General features: G+C 50.9%; 1 protein-coding gene across 7 annotated transcripts in view; it reads right to left on the reverse strand.

The window, feature by feature from the left end:
• CAMKK1 (calcium/calmodulin dependent protein kinase kinase 1) overlaps positions 1-24,213 on the reverse strand; it is a 96,554-nt gene that overhangs the window by 33,369 nt on the left and 38,972 nt on the right. For all 7 annotated transcript variants that reach the window (XM_064395016.1, XM_064395014.1, XM_064395017.1 and 4 more), the window contains 8 exons: positions 23,586-24,096; positions 14,626-14,673; positions 13,015-13,068; positions 6,084-6,135; positions 5,472-5,605; positions 4,806-4,842; positions 2,629-2,650; positions 729-817 (listed from right to left, as the gene is read on the reverse strand). In XM_064395016.1, the coding sequence (XP_064251086.1) occupies positions 729-817; positions 2,629-2,650; positions 4,806-4,842; positions 5,472-5,605; positions 6,084-6,135; positions 13,015-13,068; positions 14,626-14,673; positions 23,586-24,026 (877 nt within the window). In that variant the 5' untranslated portion in view covers positions 24,027-24,096. The remainder of the gene's footprint in view (positions 1-728; positions 818-2,628; positions 2,651-4,805; positions 4,843-5,471; positions 5,606-6,083; positions 6,136-13,014; positions 13,069-14,625; positions 14,674-23,585; positions 24,097-24,213) is intronic.

A 24,213-nucleotide genomic window follows, 5' to 3' on the forward strand; every position in this document is an offset into this window, starting at 1 on the left:
AGTCTCCAAAAAGAAACAAATGGAAGAAAGAAGAGAGGCACTATTTGCCCTATGTCCTTTCTAAGGGTTCTGTTCTGTGACACTTGCTGGGTGAACCCAAGCTGAGTGGGGCCAGCTCCAAAAGCAGCCCCATCACAGGCAATGTGAGGGGACCTCTCTGGCTGATCCAACAGCCCCAGGGCCAGGATGCCCCTCCCCAGCTGAGCAGGGGTGTTGGACAATACCCTTGTCTGGCCCAGAGATGGGGCAACTGAGAAGCATTTCAGAAACCTTTATTCCATTTTCAGTCTCATGTGAAGGGAGAGACAATACAGATGTTATAATTAACACTATTACAATCAGAAGCCAACTATTTCTTAATTAAAATACACTGTAAGTGTTTCTTGGTCTATCAGCTTTAGCCACACCATGCTATAAATGCTTTAAAGCCAATCATCTAAAATTACCCCTTATGTGTCCTACTACAATGCATCTTTATAGTTCTGTTTCTCTGAAGTATCTGGTCTTTTTTGTAAGGCCATCCTTTGAAACTTGTTTCTAGCTCTCCATTTCTCTCAGCAATGTCTCTCCCATTCCATGGCATCTCTAAGCCAGCATTTCTGACCTCAAGGTTTGCATACAGATGCACGCTGTGTGGGCCTTCTGCAGGCTTTGGGAGTTTTCCATACACCCATTTCCCCCAGGGGCTGAGGCAGAGCCCCTGCAGGACTGCCAGGCCGGGTACTCACAGTACTCGATGCCCAGGACGATGTCGCGGAAGTAGAGCCGAGCCTGCTCCTCGCTGAAGGGCTGCTCACTGGGCACCTCCATGACAGGCCTGTTGGGGACAGGGACAGCCACTCAGTGCTCTGCACAAGGCCACGAACACCCCTTGCTGCAGGAGTTTGTTCTCCATCACCACGTCCCAGCACCGAGGGCCAGGCTCCCAAAAGGTGCTGTGACACAGGATAGGCTGTGCCTGCTCCTTCTGGTGCTTTGGTTACTGAGCTTGGCCAGTGATGGGTGGCTTTGCACAGCCCTGAGCCAGCATGAGCCACAGAGCCCCCATCAGCATCAGGATTAACTGCTGTGTCTGCACAGAATAAGACAAACACTACTCACTGACAGCCCCAGTGGGAGAAGAACAGAGCTGGACCTGGCCTTTGGCTTCCTGCTGCCCCTGCCCATGGCTGTGAGCACCAGCACTGCCATGAGATCCCAGTCAGCAGTGGGGACAGTGCCTGTTGCTGTGCACTGCATGTGCTGCCTGCTGGGGCTCAGTCCTGACACATCATTGTGCAGCTGGTCTCCACTGAGGCAGAATCTCCACAGGAACCACTGGCTCAAAGGTTAAATGGGAATATTTTCTGTGCATTGTGCTAAACTGCTTTAAAAGCCTGTTTATCTGCTCAGGGTTCAGCCACCACCAGAGCTCAGCCATTCAGCCCTGAACAGCCAAGGTTACCTGGTCAGCTTCTCCTCTCCTTTCCTTTGAATGCTGCCACTGCTGAGGGAAGCACAGTCTCCTCTACAAGCCCTTCTTCTGCCTGTGCCTGCTGAAAGCTGAGGGCAAAGAGGCTCTAAGAGCCAGTCAGAATCTGCTGTTCCCCTGTGGATGAAGGGCTGGAGCTAAGGACCTGCCTGTGCTCAGCAGCTTGGCTGTGCACGAGCACATACATCCACTGACTGGAGCTGGATTTGACTCAGAGCTCCTGGGACACCATCCTGGCAAGCCAAACCCTGCCAGAGAACTGCCCATGCCAAACCCAGGCTCTGTGGCTGTTCCCCTCAGCACCCAGCAGCAAATCCTTCCTGCAGCATTTCCCTCTTCTCCCTGGCTGCCCATTTGATTGATGACCTTCCCTCCCTCTTTTATGCACATTTTTCTGTTGCTGAAACCAGGGAGAAATGTGAGAGCAGGGCTGGCAGAGCCACTAATGGAGTCTAATTGCCTCCTGCCAGAGGCAGCCAGGCTGCACTTGGATAAGCCACAGGTTCCCCAGCCTCAGCTGTTTGCAGGAGCTCCCTCTCCCACAGGTCAGGCACCAGCCTCATCACCAGGGAGACTGGGGAGCCTCTTGCCAGCAACCCAGTGGAGCTGGCAGCTTGCTCCTGGGCCAGAGAGAAAATAACCCCTCTGGGAATCTCCTCCATCCTGGGCACAGAAATCATGACCTCACTGCAGAGCTGCAGAGTCAGTGCAGAGAGGAACCTCTTACCACCTCATCCCTTCTTTTACCATGCAAAATAAATCTGTCAACAGCACAGCCTCCCATCAGAGGTTAGTGCTGGGGGCAAAATAAGGCAGCAAGTGGAAGTAAATCTTGGTGCCACACAGCTCTTGTGTCAGAGGAGCCACAGTGTGGCTGCAACCCAGCAGAATGTTCCTATTCAAACCTTTTCTTCCAGGCACCTGATGAGGAATTGTCATAGAATTTGTTTTCCAGATCAGAGTCTGGCACCAGGACGTGTCCTCCCAGCCCATTTCTATTCACCACATAATTCCAGGCTGTAGCAGTGCAAAGCTGGATTTTCCTGCCCTGCAGACAGGGTGTGCCCCAGTGGACATATCAAACCTCCACTTCACATGGGAACCTGATGATGAACACCAAAATTTTCAACAGAAGGGGTCCCAGGAGGGCTACTTACCCTTTCCTCATGAGGTCAAACACTGCAAGAAAAGGAAATAAACCATGAATGAATGAGAAGAGCAGCCTGGGCTTATTTGTTATTCATCACCTACAAAAACACATCCATTCCCATACCTGCAAAATCAATTTATCTCCACTCATTTCTCTTCCCTCACCCATGACAAGGACACCAGAGGATGCAAAATGAAAATATTCATCTCTTCAGCACAGACAATATCCCCCTCCTGGCAGCCCTGTACAGGGACACAGTGGGTGCTAATTTATCACCCACGGTGCTGCTGCTCTGGGTGTCAGCCCTGGTTGATTTGAGCCCTGTTGTACCTCCAAGGGAGGGTGTTTGGTGTGATATTTCCACTAAATTGCTGATAGCAAAGGAGATGCTGTAAGAACATGCTGCTCCATTTCTGCTGTGTCAATCAGCAGCACAGCTACAGCTCTGTCAGAGCCAAACACTCCCAGGCAGGAGCCACTGAGGAGGATTTGCTGCTGTGAGTTGAGGTTTGCAGAGCACATGAGTTTGTGTGTCTGATCAGGAGGTTGGGGAAAAGTGTTTTTCTGATCCTGCTCTGGAAACAGGAGAAGGATCTGCTTTTACTTAGAGTAGGAGAGCTCTTTCCCCATCAATTACATGGGGATTTCTTGCCCCTCCCAAAAAATCTGAGCAGATCCCCTCCCCAAAGCACTGGGTACAAACACAACAGGGCAGCCTGAATTGGCTCATCTTGCCCTCCAGAAGCTGCAGCTTGTGGAAACATTTAATAATGCTTAATCCACAAACCTCTGAACCTCTGCAGGTGGCTCAGTGCCTGCTGACATCCCATCCCAGTGACACAGCCAAGGCTCCCAGCAGTGCCTGATCCCAGCAGCCACAGGCAAGGAGCAAACACCTCTGCCTCTAGATCTGCTCTGCAGTGGGGGCATTTTTGGAAGAAGAAAGGTGCAGGTATCACCAGCTGGGGCAGCAGCAGGAGGGAGCAAATCCACCTGCAGGAGGGTCAGCCCTGAGCAGTGCTCCTCCTCCTGCCAAGGGAACTGCAGGAGCTTGATGTGCCTGAACTTGAGGGGATCCTGGGCAGAGGAAAGGGGTGATGGAACAGGGACAACAGGGCCACGGCCACTGCTCATCACTCAGGGACCAGCACAACATCCAGCAGGGCCAGGAGACTCCCACCTGTCCTGCTGCTGTTTCTGGGATGGCTCTCTCACTCCACAAATAGAGCTAGGTTGAGTTTTGGGGTTATTTTTCCCCTCTGCAGCTTTCTACCTCATCTGTCCCCTTTCCTCCATTCCCAGGAGTTCAGTCCTTCAAACTACAGCCTCAATCACCCTCCCCACCACGAGTGCCATCACTTTGAGATGCTGCCAGATGCCACTGGGGCTTCAGCCCAAAGGGAAAAGTGGCTTTTCAAAGGCAAATTGCTTCATTTGCTAGGCAGAGTCCTCCTCCAGGCAGCTTCAGAAGTGTCCCATAATTATTTCATGAGGAGCAGTCTTTGAACCTGCTTCATCAGGAAGCAGTTTGGGGAAGCAGAGATGTAAAAGGGTCAGTCATCCCCTCCTCCAGCCTATCTCAGAGGGCACCTCAGGGCCTCCCAGGCCTGTCCCTCGATGATTTACCCAAATGGGGTTTAGGGATGGCTGGCACTTTCAGAGTTTGGAGGAGAGGAAGGCAAAACGGGTGGAATTCCCTCACCCTCTGCACGAACACCCAGTCAGGGAGTGCTGCTCCCTTAGGAGGTCCTGAGGCTCACCAGGGTGGTCAGAGCCTCTGCAGGGTCACAGGGAACACTCCCAGACAAGCCTGGAGTGACTCTGGAGTCACCACCACTACCTACAGGAGTTTCACAGCAGGACAAGGAGACCATCCTGCACCCTCCTCTTCCCTCCTGGCTCTGGGGCTGGAATCAGCTGGCACAGAGCAGCTGCCAGGTCTTTTCAGTGTCCCCACGGCAAAGAGATGTGCACAGCTCTACTGACACAAGGTTGCCTTACCCTACTGCACGGGGCCTTTCCATCCCAGCTGCATTTACAGGCGTTTTAACTTGGCAGAACAAAAAAAAGTCTGCAGAAGGTGGCACAAGTTTCCTCCCGTATTGACCCCGAGTCCTGGCACGTGTCACTTGCATCACCAGGCCCAAGCCCAGATGGTTCTGTTAGCTTATGAGACTCACATACCCATGTACAAGTTGTCCTCTGCAGGATCATCAAGGACCTGAGAGATCACAGAGAAATAAGGGGAAAGAGGGGAAAAAAAAGTGAAAAACAGCAGGAAAAAAAGATTTTTCGGCAGGTAACACTCACAGTACACTGTGCTGAGCTGCAGAACACTGAGAACAATTTAGACTAATATTTAGAGAGTCCTGCAGAGAATTTGGAGGGGTTTTGGAGGACAGGGTTTTTTTGGGAGGGGAGTTTGGAGGACAGATTTTCCCATCTCCAGAAAAATCTGGGCTTCTGCCTATATTTGGAGAAACAGCCTCCCAATAAAGGCACTGCTTGTCCTAAACTGACCTCAGTCAATAATGAAAATGGCACTGGAGCCTTGCACTTGTGCACCTTCCCAGGCTTGTCTGCACACAAGTTTCAGTGATCAAAGCTGACTGCTACTTCTACCAGCACAGTGAGCTGCCTTCTCCTGGGCACCAGCCCAGGGCTCAGGGTGAGAGTGCAGTCTGTCCTACACAGTCAGTAAGACTTTGCTTGGAATCACCAGGCTCAATTTCTGAACATCTATATTAAACCAATTCTGGCTGAAGCAGAAACAGTTGAAGAAAGAAATCCTCTTGTTGCAATACAAACCAGATTTGTTTCAGCATAACTTAGAGTGGAGGAGCAGCTCACCTCTATCAGCTTAACAATATTGATGTGGTCCAGCTTCTTTAGGATGGCTATTTCCTGATAGACTCTGTCCAGGGGTGCCATGGGCTTGGGCTGCTCTCCAGAGGATGCTTTGGACCCTCTGGGAGGAGGCCGACCTGCAAGTGGGACAGCACAGTGAGGAATTCCTCATTGGCAGCAGCACCTGCACACAGCATGAGCAGCATGGCCCCTCTGCACACCCTCCAGCTCTTCTGGAAGATCTCATCACCTTGTTCTCATCCCAAAGATCCAAGTCCCATTCTGACCAGCTGCTCCCAGCTGGGGCTGGGGCATCCCATGGGTAGGGGAAGGAGGGGAACACCCTGCCTAACTTCCAGTGCTTAATTAGGCTTCACAAGTGGTGAACATGGAAGAGCCACCACTTCAAAGAGACTCACAAAAATCAGAGCCAGGCATCTCATTACTGAGTGTGTTTGATTTCCCTGAGGCTGTATCTGCCCCCTCACCACCCCCTTTTAACCAGCTCCATTTTAACATGGGCAGCTGTCACACTCTGCACTCCTTGCACACAATGTTTCCAGAGAGGATTTTGGCTGAGGATAACAGGCAGACCTCTAAATGTGAGATACCCACGTGGAAATCCATACTGCTTCAAGAGCTTCTTTTTGGAGAGGACTTTCATAGCCTGGAGGAAGAAGAAAAAGCATGTTAAACCTGAACAGGAGCCAAAGAGCTGATTGCTGTGGCCTGGAGTATGCTGGGCATCAGGGACTGGCTCAGGGCTGCTCCTCAGCCTAGAGAAGGGTCCTGGTCAGTGGTGGCCAGAGCAGACAGAAAGCACTGCTAGCCACTTGTTCCATTTGCTTTTCCCCATGAAAAATTCTGATTTATTTTAAAATGGACAAAGAAAAAGGAGTCCAAATTTCTGCATTTGGGGCAGAAGCTTGGGGGAAGGTTCCTCTGGCTGTCCCACTGTTTTGGATGATGTTAAGGCCATGCTCCAGCTCAGAGCCACTTCAAGGCTGCTTCATCTTATGTTTGGTCTTGTCAGGAGGTATGAGAAGGAAACTGAGCCCAGGCAGCTGAGGCCTGGGAAGGGGTCAGGGCAATTCCTCCTGCCATCCAGCTGGCATTAGCATAGTGGCAAAAGGCAATCTGAATTTAATAACCAGTCTGTGTGCCTCCATCTGCTCTGTGCATTAATAACCTTTTGGAGGGCCACTCAAACACCCCGAGTGGCCCAGCAGATGAATATTTAATGAGAAACCAGCTCATGGTGCAATTTGCTTGGGAAAACAGTCTGTGCTTCCAGGAGCTGGCATGGTCACTCCCTCCTTCCCCTAGCCTAAGGGGTTGCTCCTATTAATACAGCATCCAGTATGTAATTCACACTGGAGTGACCCCTCCACAATCTAACTAACCAAGGAATCCTGCAGGACACAGTCAGACTCCCAGGAATTTTGCATCAGTACCACAGAGGCAGGGTCTGTGCCCACTGTTTTTAACACACATATCAGAACAGGTCACCAAACCCATTGCAGTGAGCTCCTTCCCAAGCTGTTGTTGCTGGCAGTGATGGCACCACATGCCCAAACATCCCCACCTCCCATCAGTGCTCCCAGGTTCATGGCTTGCTGAAAGGATTGTTATTTTTGGTACTGATCCAGTGAAATCCTCTGGATTTGCACCCGTGTAATTGAGAAGAGACATTGTGCAGTGTTTCAATCCTGCCTGACAGCTCAAACCAACTGTTAGAAATGATGGTGTTGAGAGACAGACTCAGAAGTGCTTATCTTTGACTTAGCACAGCTCTGTGTCCAATACAGGCAGCCAAATGACTCATGGTCTGCTGGAAGAGGATCCAAGATGTGCACAACCACCTCCAAATACGGCCAGGACCAAGCCTGGAGGACTTCCTACGCTTCCCATTTTATCTCTCCATAATGAAAATTTATGAGAAAAATCAAAGGAATTGGTACATCCATTTCTCTTTCAAGCGCTGCCAACCCAGAAGGAGAACTCTCCTCTTGCTCCAATCCCATCTTGAGTCCTTGCTGCCTTCTGGCAAGGAGCTTCAGAAAAAGCACAAAATAGAAGATACAATTTGCTGCTGAAAGCTCCTGAGTTTGGGAGCTTGGGGGTCTCAGCCTGAGGAACTGAACCATCACCACCAGCCATGCCCACATCAGGATAATCCTTCCCAGGAGAAGCTGGAGGGAGCAGGAAGGCACAGAGAGGAGCAATAACTAAGACAGGATTTGCTTTTGGGGACAGAAATGGAGGGAACAGAAGCTACTGCTGTCACCCAAACTCCTTGAAGGACACTCGAGGGGCAGTAGGGGGTCACTGCAACGTAGGAAAGTTGACTGCAAAGCACCACTACTGCTGGAAAGAAGCACCAGGAGATGCTTACGGCAGTTTTGGAGCAGCAGTATCTGCTACTGCACAGGCAGGGCTGGGTCAGAGGACAGGACCTGTCCCACTGTGCTGACAAACTCAAACAGGGACAAACAGCAAAGTTCATCATGCAACAGGCCAGAACCACTTAATTATCACAAGAGCAGAGAGGAGGGCACGTGGCTGTGAAGCCTCACTTTAATTACAGTGAGCTGGCAGGAGCAGGCTTCCTCCTGAAGTGGCTGCTGTACTGGGAGCATCTCAGGGATGCTTCAGCAAACCTCTCCTTCCGGGCTCCGAGCACGACAGAGCCAAAGACATTTGTACTCACAGGCAGAGCTAATTACCCAGATAATGCCTTTCTGATAAAGAACCAGCCCAGAGCCAAGCTGAGGGATTTTCCCTTTGCACATGCAAGTGTTCCTTCAGTATTCTCAGGAAAAGAGGGAGCCTGGAGATTTCCTCCACACATCCTCCTCCCGACTGCTCCCGCGTGGACACGGGTCTTGACATCTCCCTTTGACAAACAGCAGGAACTGTGTGCTTTTCTCTGATGTATGTTTATTATCTCAGCTTACTGCTCTCTTCCTATCAACCCGACAGCTGGAAGCCACAGGGAAGCTGCCTGAGGGAAAGGAGATCCCAGGCTTCTGGAGAGGAGGAATGCCTGTGACACAGCAGCTTGCACAGCAGCGGGACCACAAGCTGTGGGTAATGACAAAAAGGCCATTGGTTTTGGGAGGGAAGGGTGACAAAATGACTGAGCCAAGTGAACTTATCACCTGTCCTTGATGCTCTCACAGTGCTCAGAATGTCATTTTATTTTCTAAGGGAAAGACTTGTGCTGCAAGGGCAGAAGCCTGTGCACAGTCCCTGCCTACAGCTCCCAGGGGAGTGGGATGCTGCTCAAAGGTCCCTACCAACCACCTAAATCCTCTGCTAGTGCAGGAGGGCACACTGTGGGAATGCTGAACAGACCAGAGAGTGGTTCCAGCCCTTCTTCACCTGTCCTGCCTAACAACAACATCCCTCAGACAAAGCAGCTGAGAGGGAAGCTCTGCTGGCAGAGAGAAGTGTTATGACCTGAAAGAAAATCCTAAACCAGACAGGCTTAGCTGCCATGGCCTTAAAATCCTGCTCCTGCGTTTGTCACCTTTTGTCCCCCCAGCAGAATTCCACCATCAGGCTGTGCCCCATCCACACTGTGCCACCACAGCAGGGATGCTGTCCTGGAGCTCTCTGTCCCCAGCTGCCTCCCGAGGATGCTGCTGTCACCCCGGGTGACCCAGCCTCTCACAGCCCTCAGCTGAACAGCACCAGGGGTTAGGCTAAGCCAGAGATGCCCTCCCTGCTCCCCACTGCTCTGCAGTGCAGCTGGCAGGGGTTCAGCAGCTGCTGTGTGAGCCAGGGGATGGGAAATGCAGGAGCTGTGCCTTCCCTTTCCTCCTGGATGGCATCCAAAGCAGGTTCTCCAGGGGCTGGAGAGTTCAAGGCTTGCTGCTGGCCACCTTCTCAGCAGCAGCCCTTTGTTCAGCCACTCCTTTCATAAACTTGGAAGGAATTTCTCCCCATCACTGAGACTTGGTAGGAAACAGCCCTCCGTGCAAAGATTGTTAGGTACAAACAGAGGCAGAGAGCACAATCACACAAATCTTGTTTCTTAGGAAACAAGATTAAAAAAGAAGGATGAAAAAAAGAAAAATCCACTGACAACCTAAATGCTGTTGCCTTATTCCAGCAGTAGCATAACAAATGCCCATCATAACCACTCTTCTTTGCAAGCTGATTTAGAGATTGAAAGTAGGAGGAAGACATGACCTGAGGCATCAAAGAATCAAATTCCATCAGCACAATGATTCCAATCTAGATCTCTGCTTGGACACATTTGCCTTTGCTTTTTATTTGCTGCTTTTTCACAGAACTTGGCCTTTGATTTTTCCCTTAGTCATCATCAAAGCATCTCCTTCAAACTGAGACACTGAAACCTTTCCAGTGTAAAGGGTTCCTTGGCAGAGCCCCACAGCTGTGACAGCTAAATGTGCCCCAGGAGCAGCAGGGTCCTCTGCTCTGGCAGCCAGCTCTGCTTTGCAGTGGGGTCTCCTCCCTGGAGGGAGCACTGGCTCCCATACCTGGTGCAGAAATTCCAGTTTCCATGGCCTAACACATTCTCTGCATCCAGTGATGTGAGCCAGGACACTTCACAGCCCTCCCAGGCACTGTGGTGCTCACAGCAACCAAGGGCAAAGCTCTTAGAAGCACTCTCTCATCTTTAATGGAAGGTAAAAAAACCCACAAAATAAACACAACCCATCTACATTTTTTCCCAAATGTGGTGGTTGAATTTTTTTCTTGAGAGTTTTTCCTAATTCTAGGCCAGATCCAAAACTCATTAAAGCAGCAGAAATCTTTCCTTTGGCTTTGACAGGGGCTCTATTCAGTCCTTGCTCCCTATAAACTCTGCCTTTTTGAAGGGAGCTAGCAAAGGGTCCCACACCTCAGCAAGAATCAGGAGCCACACTCTGAATCATACCCCTAAATAATTTTTTTTCTTATTTTTTAACTATTTTGGTCCTTGTTACTGCAGCACACTAGCTTAAAGACAATAAAGAAGGCAGCAACACCCTGGCCTCATGCTGAACCACTGCAAATGAAATCAGTTATAGAAGCAGAATATCATAGAATGATCTGGATTGGAAGGGACCTTACAGATCATCAGTTCCATCTCCCTGCCATGGGCAAGGAGACCTTCCACTAGACCAGAGTGCTCCAAGCCCATCCAACCTGGTCTTGCTCACTGCAGGCCAACCAAGGACTGATTTCCTCCCATTACCTCTTTCTGCTTTTCACCACTGAGCCAAAAACACCCTCCAGAGCTAAATCTGGGGGGAAACAAACACACAGAAAAGGCCATTCCCAACTATTAGAATCCCAATTGCTTCTCTCAGCTGCTGGTAAGAGTCCTTATGTACCCGGGGTGCAGTGCTGAGGGCCAGGGATGGGAAGGACAGGCAGGGCAGGATGGAAGCTCAGCTCTGGGAGAGCCCCAGGGTCAGGCACAGCAGGCAGGTGCAGAGCCAAGCAACCATTAGCCACTTATGCAATCAGCTGCTGCTCTGAAGCTCTGAAAAGTCTGCCAGCTCCTGAGCTGCCTTAATAATGTCCTGGAAGAGCAGAGGTGTCTCCACAAGCACAGGGGGCCGGGAGGAGGAGGGTGCCAGGATGTGGCTGCACTGGGGAAGGGGACAGCTGCCCCTGCCCTGCCAAGAGGGGACACAGAGTTCAGAGAGGCCCATCCCTCTCCTCCCAGCATCACCTTCCCAGCCCAGGCTGCAGCTCGACCCCAAAAGGAGGATGGGGTGAAGCAAAGAGCACATCCCTGCAGGGCTGGCACTGAGGGGCTCTCTGTGCCCTGCCTGCCCTCAGGTGAGGCTCAAACAGCCCCAGGCACCGTGCCCCTCCCGGGCTGCAGCACCTTTAAAGGGTTTGCTTAGATTAGAAACCAAGATTAAGAGGGGATTAGCTAACACACACCAGGCTGACCTGCACACGGGCTTTCACTTTTGGTTTTGATGTGACCAGCTAAATCTACATCCATGGGGTTAATCTGCACCCAAAGCAGGGACAGGAATGCAGCAGGCAGTGCTATCCTAAACCCAGCCGAGCTGTAACATGCCCTGCCCAGCACTGGGCACCTCAATGGCATTTCCTGAACAAAAAGGCAGTGCCAAAATGTAAGGATTACAATTTTCAAAGGAAAAGTATTTTCAGCAGGAAATAACCAGGATTTATGGATGTGATGCATTCCCACTCTGTGCTGCTGGTGCTGGTGGGACAGATGGATCAGGGAAGCCAGGGCTGGCACCACCACTCTGCAGAACAAACCATCCTGCTGCAGGGCATGGCAGGGAGGATTTGGAGGGCAGCAGAGAAAAGGAGCCTCTGGAAAAAGCTCTGGTGCAGCTGTGAATCAGCCTGGAAAGGATGGGAGATGGAAAGAATTGTGGCTCCTTTCCTCGGCCAGCTCCAGGGCACCTTGTCCAGATTTTTGTCTCATCTCTTCCATCCTTCATTTCAAGACATTCCTGCTGCAGTTCCATGCCTGCTGCAAGCCCAGAAAGGCTAAGGAATACCCACAGGCACACAATTCCCACCTGACCACTTCAGCCTGGTGTGTCACTTGTAATAAAGAGTCAGGGAGGAAAAACTATCTGGGGAGCAGTGGGGAATGAGCATGCTTTATGTTCCACAGCACATTCTTATTCCCCTTTGTCCCAGGGCAGCACAGCAGCCTGCCTGGCTGCTCTGAGGGACCCATTCTCATCCACATGCAGGAGCAACAGCAGCCCACTCTCACCAAATGCACTGTGGAGCAGCAGGGCTGTGTTGGGTTGAGGTTCAACAGCACTGCAAGCACACAGCTCAGCAGATTCCTGCCCTGGGATCCATCAGAAACTGCTGGAAGCTCTTTCTAGGAGCCTCCAGGCACAGCCACACATAGCAAGGAAGTTTTCCTTCCTTACAGCTCCCGCTCTCAGCATGAACAAAACAAGACACAGGGCAAAAAGCTGGGGGCACAAGGCACAGGCCCAGGAACATGAGCACATCTGCAGGCAGATTTCACAGGAATTCCAGCTGGGATGGTTGGAATTCAGCTCCCTCTGAAAGGGGAAGCCCAGAGCAGGAGCCTCCAGCATTTGGGATATGAAACTCTCCAGCTCTGGCTTTGTTAAACCCCAGGATTTGCCTTCAGTCCTGCACCCCACACCTCGTGCCCTGGCAGTGGGCCTGGTTCAGTGTCCCCAGGAGGGTGAGATGCAGGGAGCCTGGCACTGCCCAGCCACACCAACACTGCCCAGCCTTTTTCTGAGAAACGCCCCCATTTCCTTACAAAACACTCCTGCTCCTTCCAGCCAGGCTTCCAAAGCACAGCAGGTGCTGAATGCCACCACCCACATGCCTCTAATTTCAGGTGACCTGCTTCCTAGCTGGCAAATGCCAAGGCAGATCAGCAGCATGTTCTGCAGCCTGCCTGTTACATAAGGCACTCCACGCTCCATGCCCAGCGGGGGCTCAGCCCCTGCCAGCCCCCCAAATCACAGGGACACCTGCTGAAAGCAGCCAGGGGACAGCAGCAGCAGCAGGGAGGAGCAGAGAGAGGCACACTCACGTAGTACTTGTCATCGTCCTCGTTGTAGGCCAGCTTCACCACACCGTAGGAGCCCTGAAAGCAAACGGGAATCGCGCGGTCAGTGCGGCAGCTCCACCCCAGCCTCCTACTGCTCCAGGCTGGTGGATCACAGATGGGAAAAAAACAACGCCCCAGGCCATGCTGACCCCTGAGCAGCCTGCAGGTGATGTGATCCTACAGCAGGGCTGAATGTTTTGGCAGCTCTGCTGGAGCCACTGGAGGATTATCCGTGTCTGGAGGAGTTGAGTGCTGGCCCAGCACCCCTGCCCTGAGCCACAGCCACCACGTCTGTCTGAACTCACCCAGGGGTGGGCAGCAGAGAGAAAAACTTCCTTGGTGCAAATTTGGAAATTCTGCATGAATATCTTTCCTGTTCCACCAACCAGATGCTGCCCAGGCAGGGGCAGACCTGGACTGCTGCTGTACCCACAGCTCCAGGGACAGCCTGAAGCCAAGCTCCATCCAAACTGCTGTTTTATCCAAGTCCCAATAAACACTCCTTTTATGCAAAAAAGACATGATCAGGTATTATCTCTGACATATGCCTATTGAATACATGAGTGGGATGAACACCAGAGCCTTCAAAATATTTCTCTTGACTTCACTGAGAGTTGGAATAAGGTTCTGGTCTCAGAGGAGACTCACAAGCCATCTGCCTGATCCAGAAGCACAGCAGACCCTCCACCAGCCTCACAGTGGCCAGCTGCTTGCTGTGACCCACAGGGAAGGAGGGAGGCAGGGACAAATCCTGAGAGAAGGTTTCACACTCTCCTTAAATCATACACAAGTCCTCAGTGGGTCTGAAGCTGTGTGTGAGTTTGAGGGCACCTGCTGTGCCAGCAGTGGTACCTGCAGCCCTCCTCCCCCCTGCCAGCAGCCAAATGCACAGCCCATGGCACAGATGGTGGGGGTGCCACCCCACAGCCTGGGCCTCTCATTTTGGAGGCATTTGGGCTAATTAAACTTGTGGTGAAGGTGTCTGCAGCCTGCTGTGACTGCAGTGCTCCAGCTGCAGGGCAGACACAGCTCCCAGACAGCCCCACTGCTCGTGGAGCCATCTGCAGTGGTGGCACATGGCCAGAGGGGCAGGTGCCTGAGCTGCTCAGACCTCTAAATAACTTTACAGGAATCACTTTTGAATCATTCTGCAGCTTTTAAACATGCACTAAAATTAAACAAACATTTCATGTGACGTAAAAACTTTAACTAGTACTCATGGGGACCAAACACCTGCCCTGATCATCTTTTTTGGGTTTTTTTAAATCTTGTTGTGTTGTATTAATGCATCAAAGGTTCTTAATGTTACATTTGGCAAGCAAACACCCCTGAAAGGGAGCCAGCTTAACCACCTTCTGAGGGAGGAAAAATAAATCTGGATTTCAAAGGAAGTAACTCCACTGTGACCTTGAACAAAACTTGCTCAAACTAATATGGAAAAAACCTCTCAAGAATAATCAAAAAAGCCCCCAAATCAAACACAGCTTGCAAGGAACCTTGGCCAGTGAGGTCCCTTGGGCTGGCACAGCCTTTCCAGCCCTACTGAGATGTGTGACACAGGCTGGTGTGACCCACATGAACCCCAGTACTCACCTTGCCTATTTCACTCTGCAGCTTGTACTGGTTTAATTGCACACAGTCCTGCAGATCAAAAGGAGAACATAATTAGAGTATTGGTAAAGGAAATGACTGAGTTTGAATCAGGTTCAAGTAGTGGCAAAGTGCTAAATAATTAAAGACTTAATCTCACTTACACTGCTATATGTTACACTATAAGCACTACTTTTTTTACTTTTTTTTTTTTTTTTTTTGACAACCCAAGACAAAACAATTATGGGCTGAATCCTGATTCTGATTGTGCTGGTGTAAAACCACCCCAGTTCCCCAGCACTGCCCTAGATTCAGCCCAGCAGCCCCTGGCCTGTTTACTTTAACCCTTTCTACTGGACTGTGCTCAGTGCCAGGCAGGAAAATCCCTGTCCCAGCTTCCCTGGGCTTCCACAGCCTGGCAGCACCCACCCCAGGGTCACAGCATGAGCCTGTGCCCTCCCAGCATCAGCCTGGCAGACACAGAGCCACCCTGGCAGTGCCAGCACCAGAGGAACCCTCACCTGCATCCTGGGCTGCTCCTCCAGGAGAGCACACAGAGCCCAGCCCCTCTGCTGTGCACACAGACAATGGTACTGACATGGTATTTACTGAAATAATCAACCCAGAGCAGCTCTGATCTCTGCTGGGGAGGAACCCAGCCCTGAAACCCCACGGGGTGGGGATGTGGAGATGGGTACTGAGCTCCTCCAGACCAGGGGTGGCAAAGGGGGAGAACAAGGTGGAACAGAAGATCCATGCAGCCAGCTGGTGTGGAAGGAACCCTTCCTCTGGAGCTGCACACTTGCTGCACAGCTGGTGCTGAAGGAACCCTTCCTGCGCCAAGGGAGATACAGGCTAGACTTAAGGAGGAAGTTTCTAGACTTAAGGAGGAAGTTTTTCACAGAAAGAGTGGTCAAATACTGGAATCATCTGCCCAGAGAGGTGGTGGAGTCACCATCCCTGGACGTGTTTAAAAAAAGACTGGATGTGGCACTTGGTGCCATGACCTAGTTGAGGTGTTAGAACATGGGTTGGACTCGATGATCTTAAAGGTCTCTTCCAACCTAGAAATTCTGTGATTCTGTGATTCCTCTGGAGCTGCACATTTGCTGCAGAGCCAAGCTCTGGGCAGAGCTGGGAGCTCCTGCTGGCATCTCTGCAGTGCTGGCACCAGGCAGAGTGGCTGCAGTGGAGTTTGCCTTGTCCTCTCTGCATTGCAGGGCAGAGATGAGCCCCCGCCTTGGAGGGGTGAGGAAAAGGAGGAGTTTCCAACCCCAGGACACGGTGTGGGCTGAGCCCCAGATGGGATGCACTTCCCAAGGCAGCATTTTTGAACATTTCTCCCCAAAACCGCCAAGCACTAAAGCAGGCTGGAAATTCACAGCCAGCCTCTGCCCTTCTTTGGGAACAAAGCTGAAATAAAACATGCGGACAGGTAGATTAGCTTTCCCATAAAATAGCCCTGCCATCTACAGAAGTAGCACCACCACATAAAAGCAGTGCCAGATGCCTTCAGTCCATTTGTAAGAACATGGGTGTGAGAGTCCCTGCCCCAGCAGCATTCCCACCAACAGCAACATTCCTCTGCCTCTCAGGACCAGCACAGGAGTGGGAGATGATAATTCTGAATCTCCCACCAACCAGAAAACATTCCTAATGCTCCTGACTCAAGAGATCATCACAATATAAGAAATGGGGGACTGATGACTTTTTTCCTCATGGCTTGTCAGGAATACAAGGAATGGTTTAAATCTTGATCTTGTTGCCAGGAAAGGAAGTTTTTTCCACCTCCCTGACAGGGAAGAGCAGCCACCTGTGAGTAATGGGGCCATAGGAGTGTATTAACTCTGCTGCTAGCAAAGCACACATCTTTCCAAAGGTAAAAACCAATGCATCAGAACTAGGAGCACCAAGAGAGGAGAAAGCATGACCCAGCAAAAGCCAAGATGCAAGGCATGAGGAGCCTGAAAGGATATCCCTCCCCTAAGGAGGGGGCAGGATGCAGGAACCCAGGGTATGGACATGAGGAGGACAAGTTCCCCTGCAAACACTGTGCCAGCAGATTCACTTCCCAGTGAGGCTGTGGTGATTTTCACAAATTCAGCAGGAACACTTTTCTGATGGTGTCTCCTGTCCTCGTTTCTCTGTGCTCAGCTTGGTACCCCTGGCCTGATCTGTGAAAACTGCAGTGCTGCAGAGGGTGAAACACCCACTGGAGCAGCTGGGACAGGCAGGAAAAGTGACCATTCCTCCAAGAAAGCCTCCAGTCACCTCACATCTCCTGCTCTTCAAGCCAGGTCTTGCTAGGAGGCCTCCTCCCCGAGCAGGGATCACTTCCAGGAGTAGATACAATACAGCCTTCCACACACAGCCATCAGCTCTTGCTCTGCACTCAGCATCTTGTTTCAAGCCAAGGTGGCATCTCTAAAGCACCAAGAGCTGCTTCTTCTTGCTCACAGACTGCCAAGGAAGCCATGGGGGCATCTTTTCCCTCCCTCCAGAAGGAGCAGAGCCCTTTGTGCGGGATGCAGTCCGTCCGTCCATCCATCCATCCATCCATCCATCCATCATCCATCCGTCCATCATCCATCCGTCCATCCATCCATCCTCCATCCATCCCTCCATCCATCCCTCCATCATCCATCCATCCATCCTCCATCCATCATCCATCCATCCATCCTCCATCCATCATCCATCCATCCAACATTCATCCATCCATCATTCATCCATCCATGCATCCATCCATCATTCATCCATCCATCCGTCCATCCATCCATCATTCATCCATCCCTCATCCATCCCTCATCCATCCATCCATCCATCATCCATCCATCCATCCATCCATCCCTCCATCCATCCAGCCATCCATCATCCATCCATCCATCCATCCAGCCATCCATCATTCATCCATCATCCATCCATCCATCCATCCATCCATCCATCCATCCAGGCAAACCTCCCCACAAAGCAGGAGCAGGGACTGTGCCTTATCCCTGTGTCCAAGCCACCAATCCCTTTGACTCTGACCTTCCAGCACCCCTCCCACCTCTGGCCATTCATCACCATTCTTATCCCCACCAGACTGATCACCTGAAGCCCCTCCCTGGTGCTTCACTGCTGCTCGGTGGAGCTCGTGACACCAGAACCCCCATTTTTGGGACAGCTTTTTGAAAGGGGTGGATAAACACCTGGAAGGAACACCCAGAAAGCTCCAAGGGAAAGGCAATGACCTTTCCCCAGAGTTCCCACTCACTGTCACCACCTGCCCCACCCCCAGTGCTCTCCACCCAGGTAATTCCTGGTGGGAAGCACCATCCCTTCATTTTCTGCAATGCTTCCAGCACTTGAGCTGAGCACAGCAAAAATCAAACCAGATTATAGGTGCTTTCTATGTTTTTTCCCTCTTGCTGAAAAGACCATAATTCACAGCTGAAGTGACTCCTGCCACGTGTTGCTGCATTCTGGAAGGGTTATTCTGTTATGTGGTTCTCCTGCAGGAAGTGGGATAATTGTCCTATTCCTTTATCAGAGAAAAACACCTATCCCTGGCCAAGTGTTTCTTTAAGATAACATTGTACAATTCCCTTGATTTCATCAGGCTGATGTATTTGCAACTGCTGATAAATACAAATAGAGCAGAACTTTAATGAGATCCTTTCGTGAAAAGCTGTCACCAAATTAGACTGAGCCAGTCCAAGTGTGCAATAATTGTTTCACCTTAAAAAAACAAGATGCCCGCTGTGTTAACAAGTCCAAGGTATTAGTCAAGAGAGGAAGGGAGGGAAATCAATGCCACAGAAAACAAAAATTGGTCAAAAATCATAAAGCACAGTCCAGGCCCAGTTCCAAAAATCCACTGTGGCCACCACTGGGTGACAAAAACCCTGAGAATTGAGTTTTGCTGTCCCAGGAGAGGTGCATGGATAGGAAGGGAGAACCAGAGATGATTTCCAAAATTTCAGAAAACATTTCTGAAAAATTTCTGAAAAAATTTCTGCAGACATACATACATAAAATGGAAAATACATACATAATGGAGAATTTTGTCCCCTAAACAAAGCCAAATTGCCCAATCTGAAAGAATTTCCAGCAATTCAGAGCTACCCCTTAAAGAGAGGCATGGAAGAAAAATGAGGAAACACTGGTTTAAACTCATCCTGCCTAGAAGGGGAAGTGAAGGCAGTTCTGAAAACAGGCAAAAATGAAAATAAAAGCCAGAAAATGGGTATTAGGGGCAGCAATGAATTCAAATTAGAAAGCTGTTCAGGGACAGAGAAGGATTGACAGGAACCCAGACCTCGTGGTGTTAAGAAAATAAACAGATTTTGAAACAACAGCCAAACAGAAGAGCAGAAAGAAAGCCCAGCCCTGCTGCAGTGCCCTGGCCATGGCTGGGCAGAGCTCAGCACTGGGGCTCACCCACCTGAGGCCCCAGAGCTGCTGCAGGAGCCTGGGACTCGTGGGACCAAGGCAGACCCTCCCAGCCCCTCCAGCTGCAGCTCTGGGCTTTGTCCTCCTCTCAAACCTTACCCGCAGACAAGCTGGAAATGCAACTTTAAATAAAGATTAATTAATCCAAGGAAAAGAAATTAGCCATGCGAGGGAGTCTTTGAAGAAATGCTTTCCAAGTATCTTTAATCTTTTCAAGAGCTCTGGTTTGGACACCACAGTAAGGCCTCTAGAAGAAATTCCTCTGGGGGACTTGGGCTGCAAGGGGAAGCTCTCAGCCCGTGCTGAGGAGGAGCCCAGCTCCTGCCTCTGCCCTGGCCCCACCTGAGTTCACCTTTGTGAAGAAAACCAGGCAGGTGCCAGGCCCTGGAGGAGTGTGAGACCTGGGTCAGCCGAGCACCAAGGCACTGCCTCTCAGCTCTTGGCACCAGCTGCTCCAAACCAGTTGGCCAAACAAGCAGGGAGCTAGGAGAAAGATGAGAAAAAACAAGGAAAGAAAGGACAAAGAAGTGATTTATTTTCCATGCCTCTGGAGTAAGCCGTGGACAATCCAGCATAGGAAAATTCCCTTTGTCAGCTCGTTCTCCTCCCTGCATCTGCAGGCCAGGAGCATCTCCAGGGAGGAAGAAGGCCCTGGCCTGACTCATCCTCTCCTCTCCTGCTGGAGCACACACAGCTGCAGCTGCAGGGACACCTGGAACAGTCTCCTACTGATTCCAAAAGGAGAAGAGAATGTAGACACCAGGGTAGGGGGATCTGGGATTCAGGGAGAGGAAGGGAACATGTGAAAGGGAAAGGAAATTCAACTGGAAGAGACTGGAGAAGAGACGGTATAAAGCAATTAACTGTGCTGCCAGTTCTAGGGAGAAAGGCTGAAAAAAGACATATTTTATTCTTCTCCTAGTCACTCTTCAAGTAAGATTTTCTTGGCTCACTAAAAGGTTGCTTTAAAACAGCAGAAAAAAAACCCCAACAAACCAAACCCACCAGCACTGCACTGTCAAATGCCTCATTCCAACACACAGCACACCTCTCTCCCCTTTCACAGATCCAAAACCTGCTGTTATAGATGGGACAAGCTCTGTCAGTCACACAAGGACAAGATTTCAGAGAGTCTTTCCCTGGTACACACAAACACCAGGGCATCATCTGGGCAGCAAAGCAGAAGCTGCTTTTAGCAGTCTGTGGAAAATCCTCTCCTCTTGCCTTGCTGCCAGCACCGAGCAGGAGCCAGGAATGTCACATCAACAGAGACAAAGTGGGCCTAAACTCTGGGGCCTGTGCCTCAGCTCTGCTTTATGTACCCTTAATAGCTTCAGCTTAATCACTTCTGTGCCACAGCTAAAGGCAAAGCCATTCCCTGTCAGAGCAAAGCACTGATAGGCAGCCAGGCAGCAGAAACCCCATCAGGCACTCCTGCCAGGGAAGGCAGCTCTGAGAGAACCTTCCAGGCCATAGGCCACAGATAGTCTAAGAAACGAGGGGAAAAAACAGGGAGCTTTTAAAACTACAGCTCAATTTTTGATAGAGAAGTGACAGATCATGTTAATTAAGAACACAGTAGCACTGTTGGGAGAGCAGAACATGTTACTTCTCTTTCAGAACTAAAACTGCAGACCCAGTCTTGTCAGCAGTGGCTGCAGGACACCAGCAGCTGCCAACTCTTTGTCCAAGGGCAGTTGGATAATTGGTGTCTCTGGGAATAGACAAAGATAACAAGCCCCAGCCCTGCCAGCCCAGGAGCTACCACCTGCCCAAACAGCAAATCCAAAAGCTGTGCTCAGAGGGCAGGTGTCTATGGAATGGTCCCAGTGACAGGACAGCCCCAGTTCACTGCCTGCTGCTGCCACTTGATAAATCCTCCCTCAGCCTCAGCTCTTGTACCTCTTGATCCCTGAGCAGAAGTTTTCCTCCCAGCCTGTGAACAAATATTAAAGCAGCATTAAAAAGCTCAGCAGTGTCTCTCTAAGAGAACACAATGTTCCTCCATAATTCAGCAGTGAAGGCAGAGCACTCAGCTCTGCTGTATCCCCACACTCTCTCTGCACAGCACATCCCTCCAATATCTCTCCAGATCAGTGCAGGATACAGCATCATTGACAGGCAGGCACTGAGCTGCCATCCTGCTGGAGAGGGGAGCAGACTCAGGGGAGATGGCTATCAGCACAGCAGGAAATTGTGACATGCAGCTGTGCCATCCATCCCTGCTCCTGACAGACAGTGCCTGCACGTGGGTACTGATAAAGCCTGAGTGCTCCTGAACCTCAGCTTTGCACAGACTCTAACTGAGCTGGGCAGAGGCCACGAGCTGCAGCAATGGATGTTCTGTCCTGAAAGGCACTGACTGAGGATGCCAGAAACCCAAAGCAAGGGCAAAGAACCAACTCCCAAATGGCTTTAAGCAGGTGAGAGGCACTGACTGGAATACAAAAGTGCAGCTTGCCTAGAACAAGGAGCCATGTGCAGGCAGGTCAGGGCAGTGCTGGCCTGGTGACCTGCATCTTGTCAGTGACCCACCAGCCTTGCTGCTCACTGAGGGTCTGCACATCAGAGTGACCACCAGACACCCAGCAGCAGCTGCTGCCAAGGGCACCATGATTGTATTTCCCATTATGGGCTGATTTCATCCCCAGTAGGACCAAAAGCCTCAATATGGAGACCCTGGTGACCTAGAATCCCTGTCAGAGAGCAGAAGACCTGCTCTCTGATTCTGTCAGAGCTCCCTGCTGTGTGTCTCAGCTGCACAGCTGGGATCAGGACTGGCAGTGCCTCTCACAGCCACCAGCACAACAACCCCTTAAGAGCCACCTGGCAGCAGCAGTGGTGGCACTGGGCACTGGAGCTGGGCTGTGTGCAGGCTGCACACTCACCTGGCTGTCACACACTGCCCAGCCTCACATTTTACCCCGTATCCAAGCAGGCATTTTCCCAATCCTGTTCCTTATGGGGTACAGATGCTATCCCTATAAGGTGGGAAGGAGCAGCACAGCCCCTGAGGGTACCTCTGTGAGGGCAAGCACCCACCCCAGAATGCCCCCAGCTCACCCAGGCTCCCTTCCCACAGCCATTCCCCATTAATATGAATGATGGCTTCCAACAGGCACAGCTCTGCTGCCCAGCTGGGCTGCAGCACAGCAGGGCTCTCTCAGTGATATCCAAGTGACCATGGAAAAGGCAGCACTGTGTCAAGAGCTGCTGCAGGAGCAGGGGCACAGGGGCTCCACATCTGCATTTCAAACTAAGCACTGCCCACCCCCAGGCAGCAGCCCCTGCTCCCCAGGGTGCAGATGCTGTGGAAGAGGATGGAGTACCCTGAATTTGCTTGCAGATGGGAATGTGCCAGTCACACTTGACTGCAGTTATGTTGAAAGATTTCAGAAAAGCCTCACTCCTGGCACAGCCGCAGCGCTGCAGGATGGGAGAGCTGGCACTCAAGTCACGTCCTGCTTCCAAGAACTGGCTCCTTTCCCTCCCTGCCTCCCTTATTAAAGCATATGGCAGCTGTCAAAGAAGCTGCAGTGCACCTTCTGCATGTGTCCTCTTGTCTGCAGGGGATGCACCACTCGTCCCACAGCTGATGTGGCTTGCACAACTCCCCAGAGGACAAAGGATTTGTTGTGCACCACCATCCTCTCAGAAGTGCAAAGGGAAAGCACACACTTCTCAGAAGGGAAACACCAAGCCACACAGATGTTTAGCTCCAGGTTCCTTGGACCCACACCTGCAGAAGTCTCAGGTTTTGGTCCTTGTGTTGCTGCAGGCATCTAGGTCAGTGGGCAGTGTGCTCTGAACACCCTCTGCTCCCTGCCCTCCCCACTGCAGCACATCCAGCACTGGGAATTGCAACCATCACCCATTTCCATCCAGACATTCAACCACTGACGGCATGTCAGGACAGGTCTGGGATCAGGAGAGCAGCTGCAGAACAACCACAGCCACCCAGACACCCCTCTGCAGGAGAGCAAGGGCACAGCCTTCCCTTAACACTGCTGTCACAAATGCTTTAAAGAGAAAAGAAAACCCTGACAGGAGCCAGGCATTTAAGTTCTTTATAAAATTAAATTGTGCCTTCAATTATGGCAAAACACAATAGCAGATACATAATCTCCAGAAGTTTAAATCCATAAATACCATCAGCAAAGCTGCTGTGAGTGGTGAATTCCCAAAGGGCACCTCCAGCAGGGACACAAGAGCAAAGTCATTTGGCCACAGCCCTTTCTCTGAACAACCTGAAAGACTTCCTGCATGCCACCACGACACAGGGGTCGTGGACCCTTAGCAAGTCCATCCCAGGTAGCTGAGGGCTAAAGGAGCCAAATGTCAGGGCCAGGGCCACACCCAGCAGAGCTCTCCAGCTCCAAGCTAACATCATCCCTGGTTCCAGGGATTTATCCCCCCCTCAAACACAACAGTGCATTCAAATCCACTACTCCAGAAGACTGAAGGCTCCCATTAGCACCTGAGACAGACTTTCCTTACCTCAACAGCTCAGCTGTAGGGGAGAACATGCCTACCTCAGAGTCTGATATGGAGACCCGATTGGACTCTATCGTTGGTCTCCTCATTATACGTGGGGATGGCCCTGTGGCATAAGGACCACAGCCTGGAGTGCTGCTAGAAGCCAAATAAGCTCCTGATGATCTTTCCTGAAGGGACAACTTCCTACTTGATAGACCAGGTCTGGTTAGAGGTCTCTTGGGAACATGTCTCAAGTGAGCATCTTCTGACTGTTGGGGAGGCAGAAATTCATTGATTCCCATGTCACTGCTGACTCCATTTCTTTGGATGTCCTTCATGTTATCAGAAAAGACTGTGTCATTTTCTTCAGGGTTGTCTTCACCATTTTGGTCACTTCTGTCTGGGACAACAGACACATCTATGGCTGCCACCCTCTCCACCAGTTCAGTCTGTGTGTCCATGCCTCCATCCATGACATTTGCTGGAGAGTCCCCCATGGCTGTGTCCAGCTCTCAAATGGTCACACAGAGAGCAGTGATGTTAGTGCTCAAAGGCTCCATGAAATACCTGAGAGGAATCACAAACAGAGGTAAACTGAATAAAAATGTTCACTCAACACAAACATAACCAGTCATTTCTGGCTTCTTCCAGCATGCAAGAAAGTGAAGGCAAAACACTGTCAGG

The sequence above is a fragment of the Passer domesticus genome, chromosome 19 (genome assembly GCF_036417665.1).
Source record: "Passer domesticus isolate bPasDom1 chromosome 19, bPasDom1.hap1, whole genome shotgun sequence".
Classification (NCBI taxonomy): domain Eukaryota; kingdom Metazoa; phylum Chordata; class Aves; order Passeriformes; family Passeridae; genus Passer; species Passer domesticus.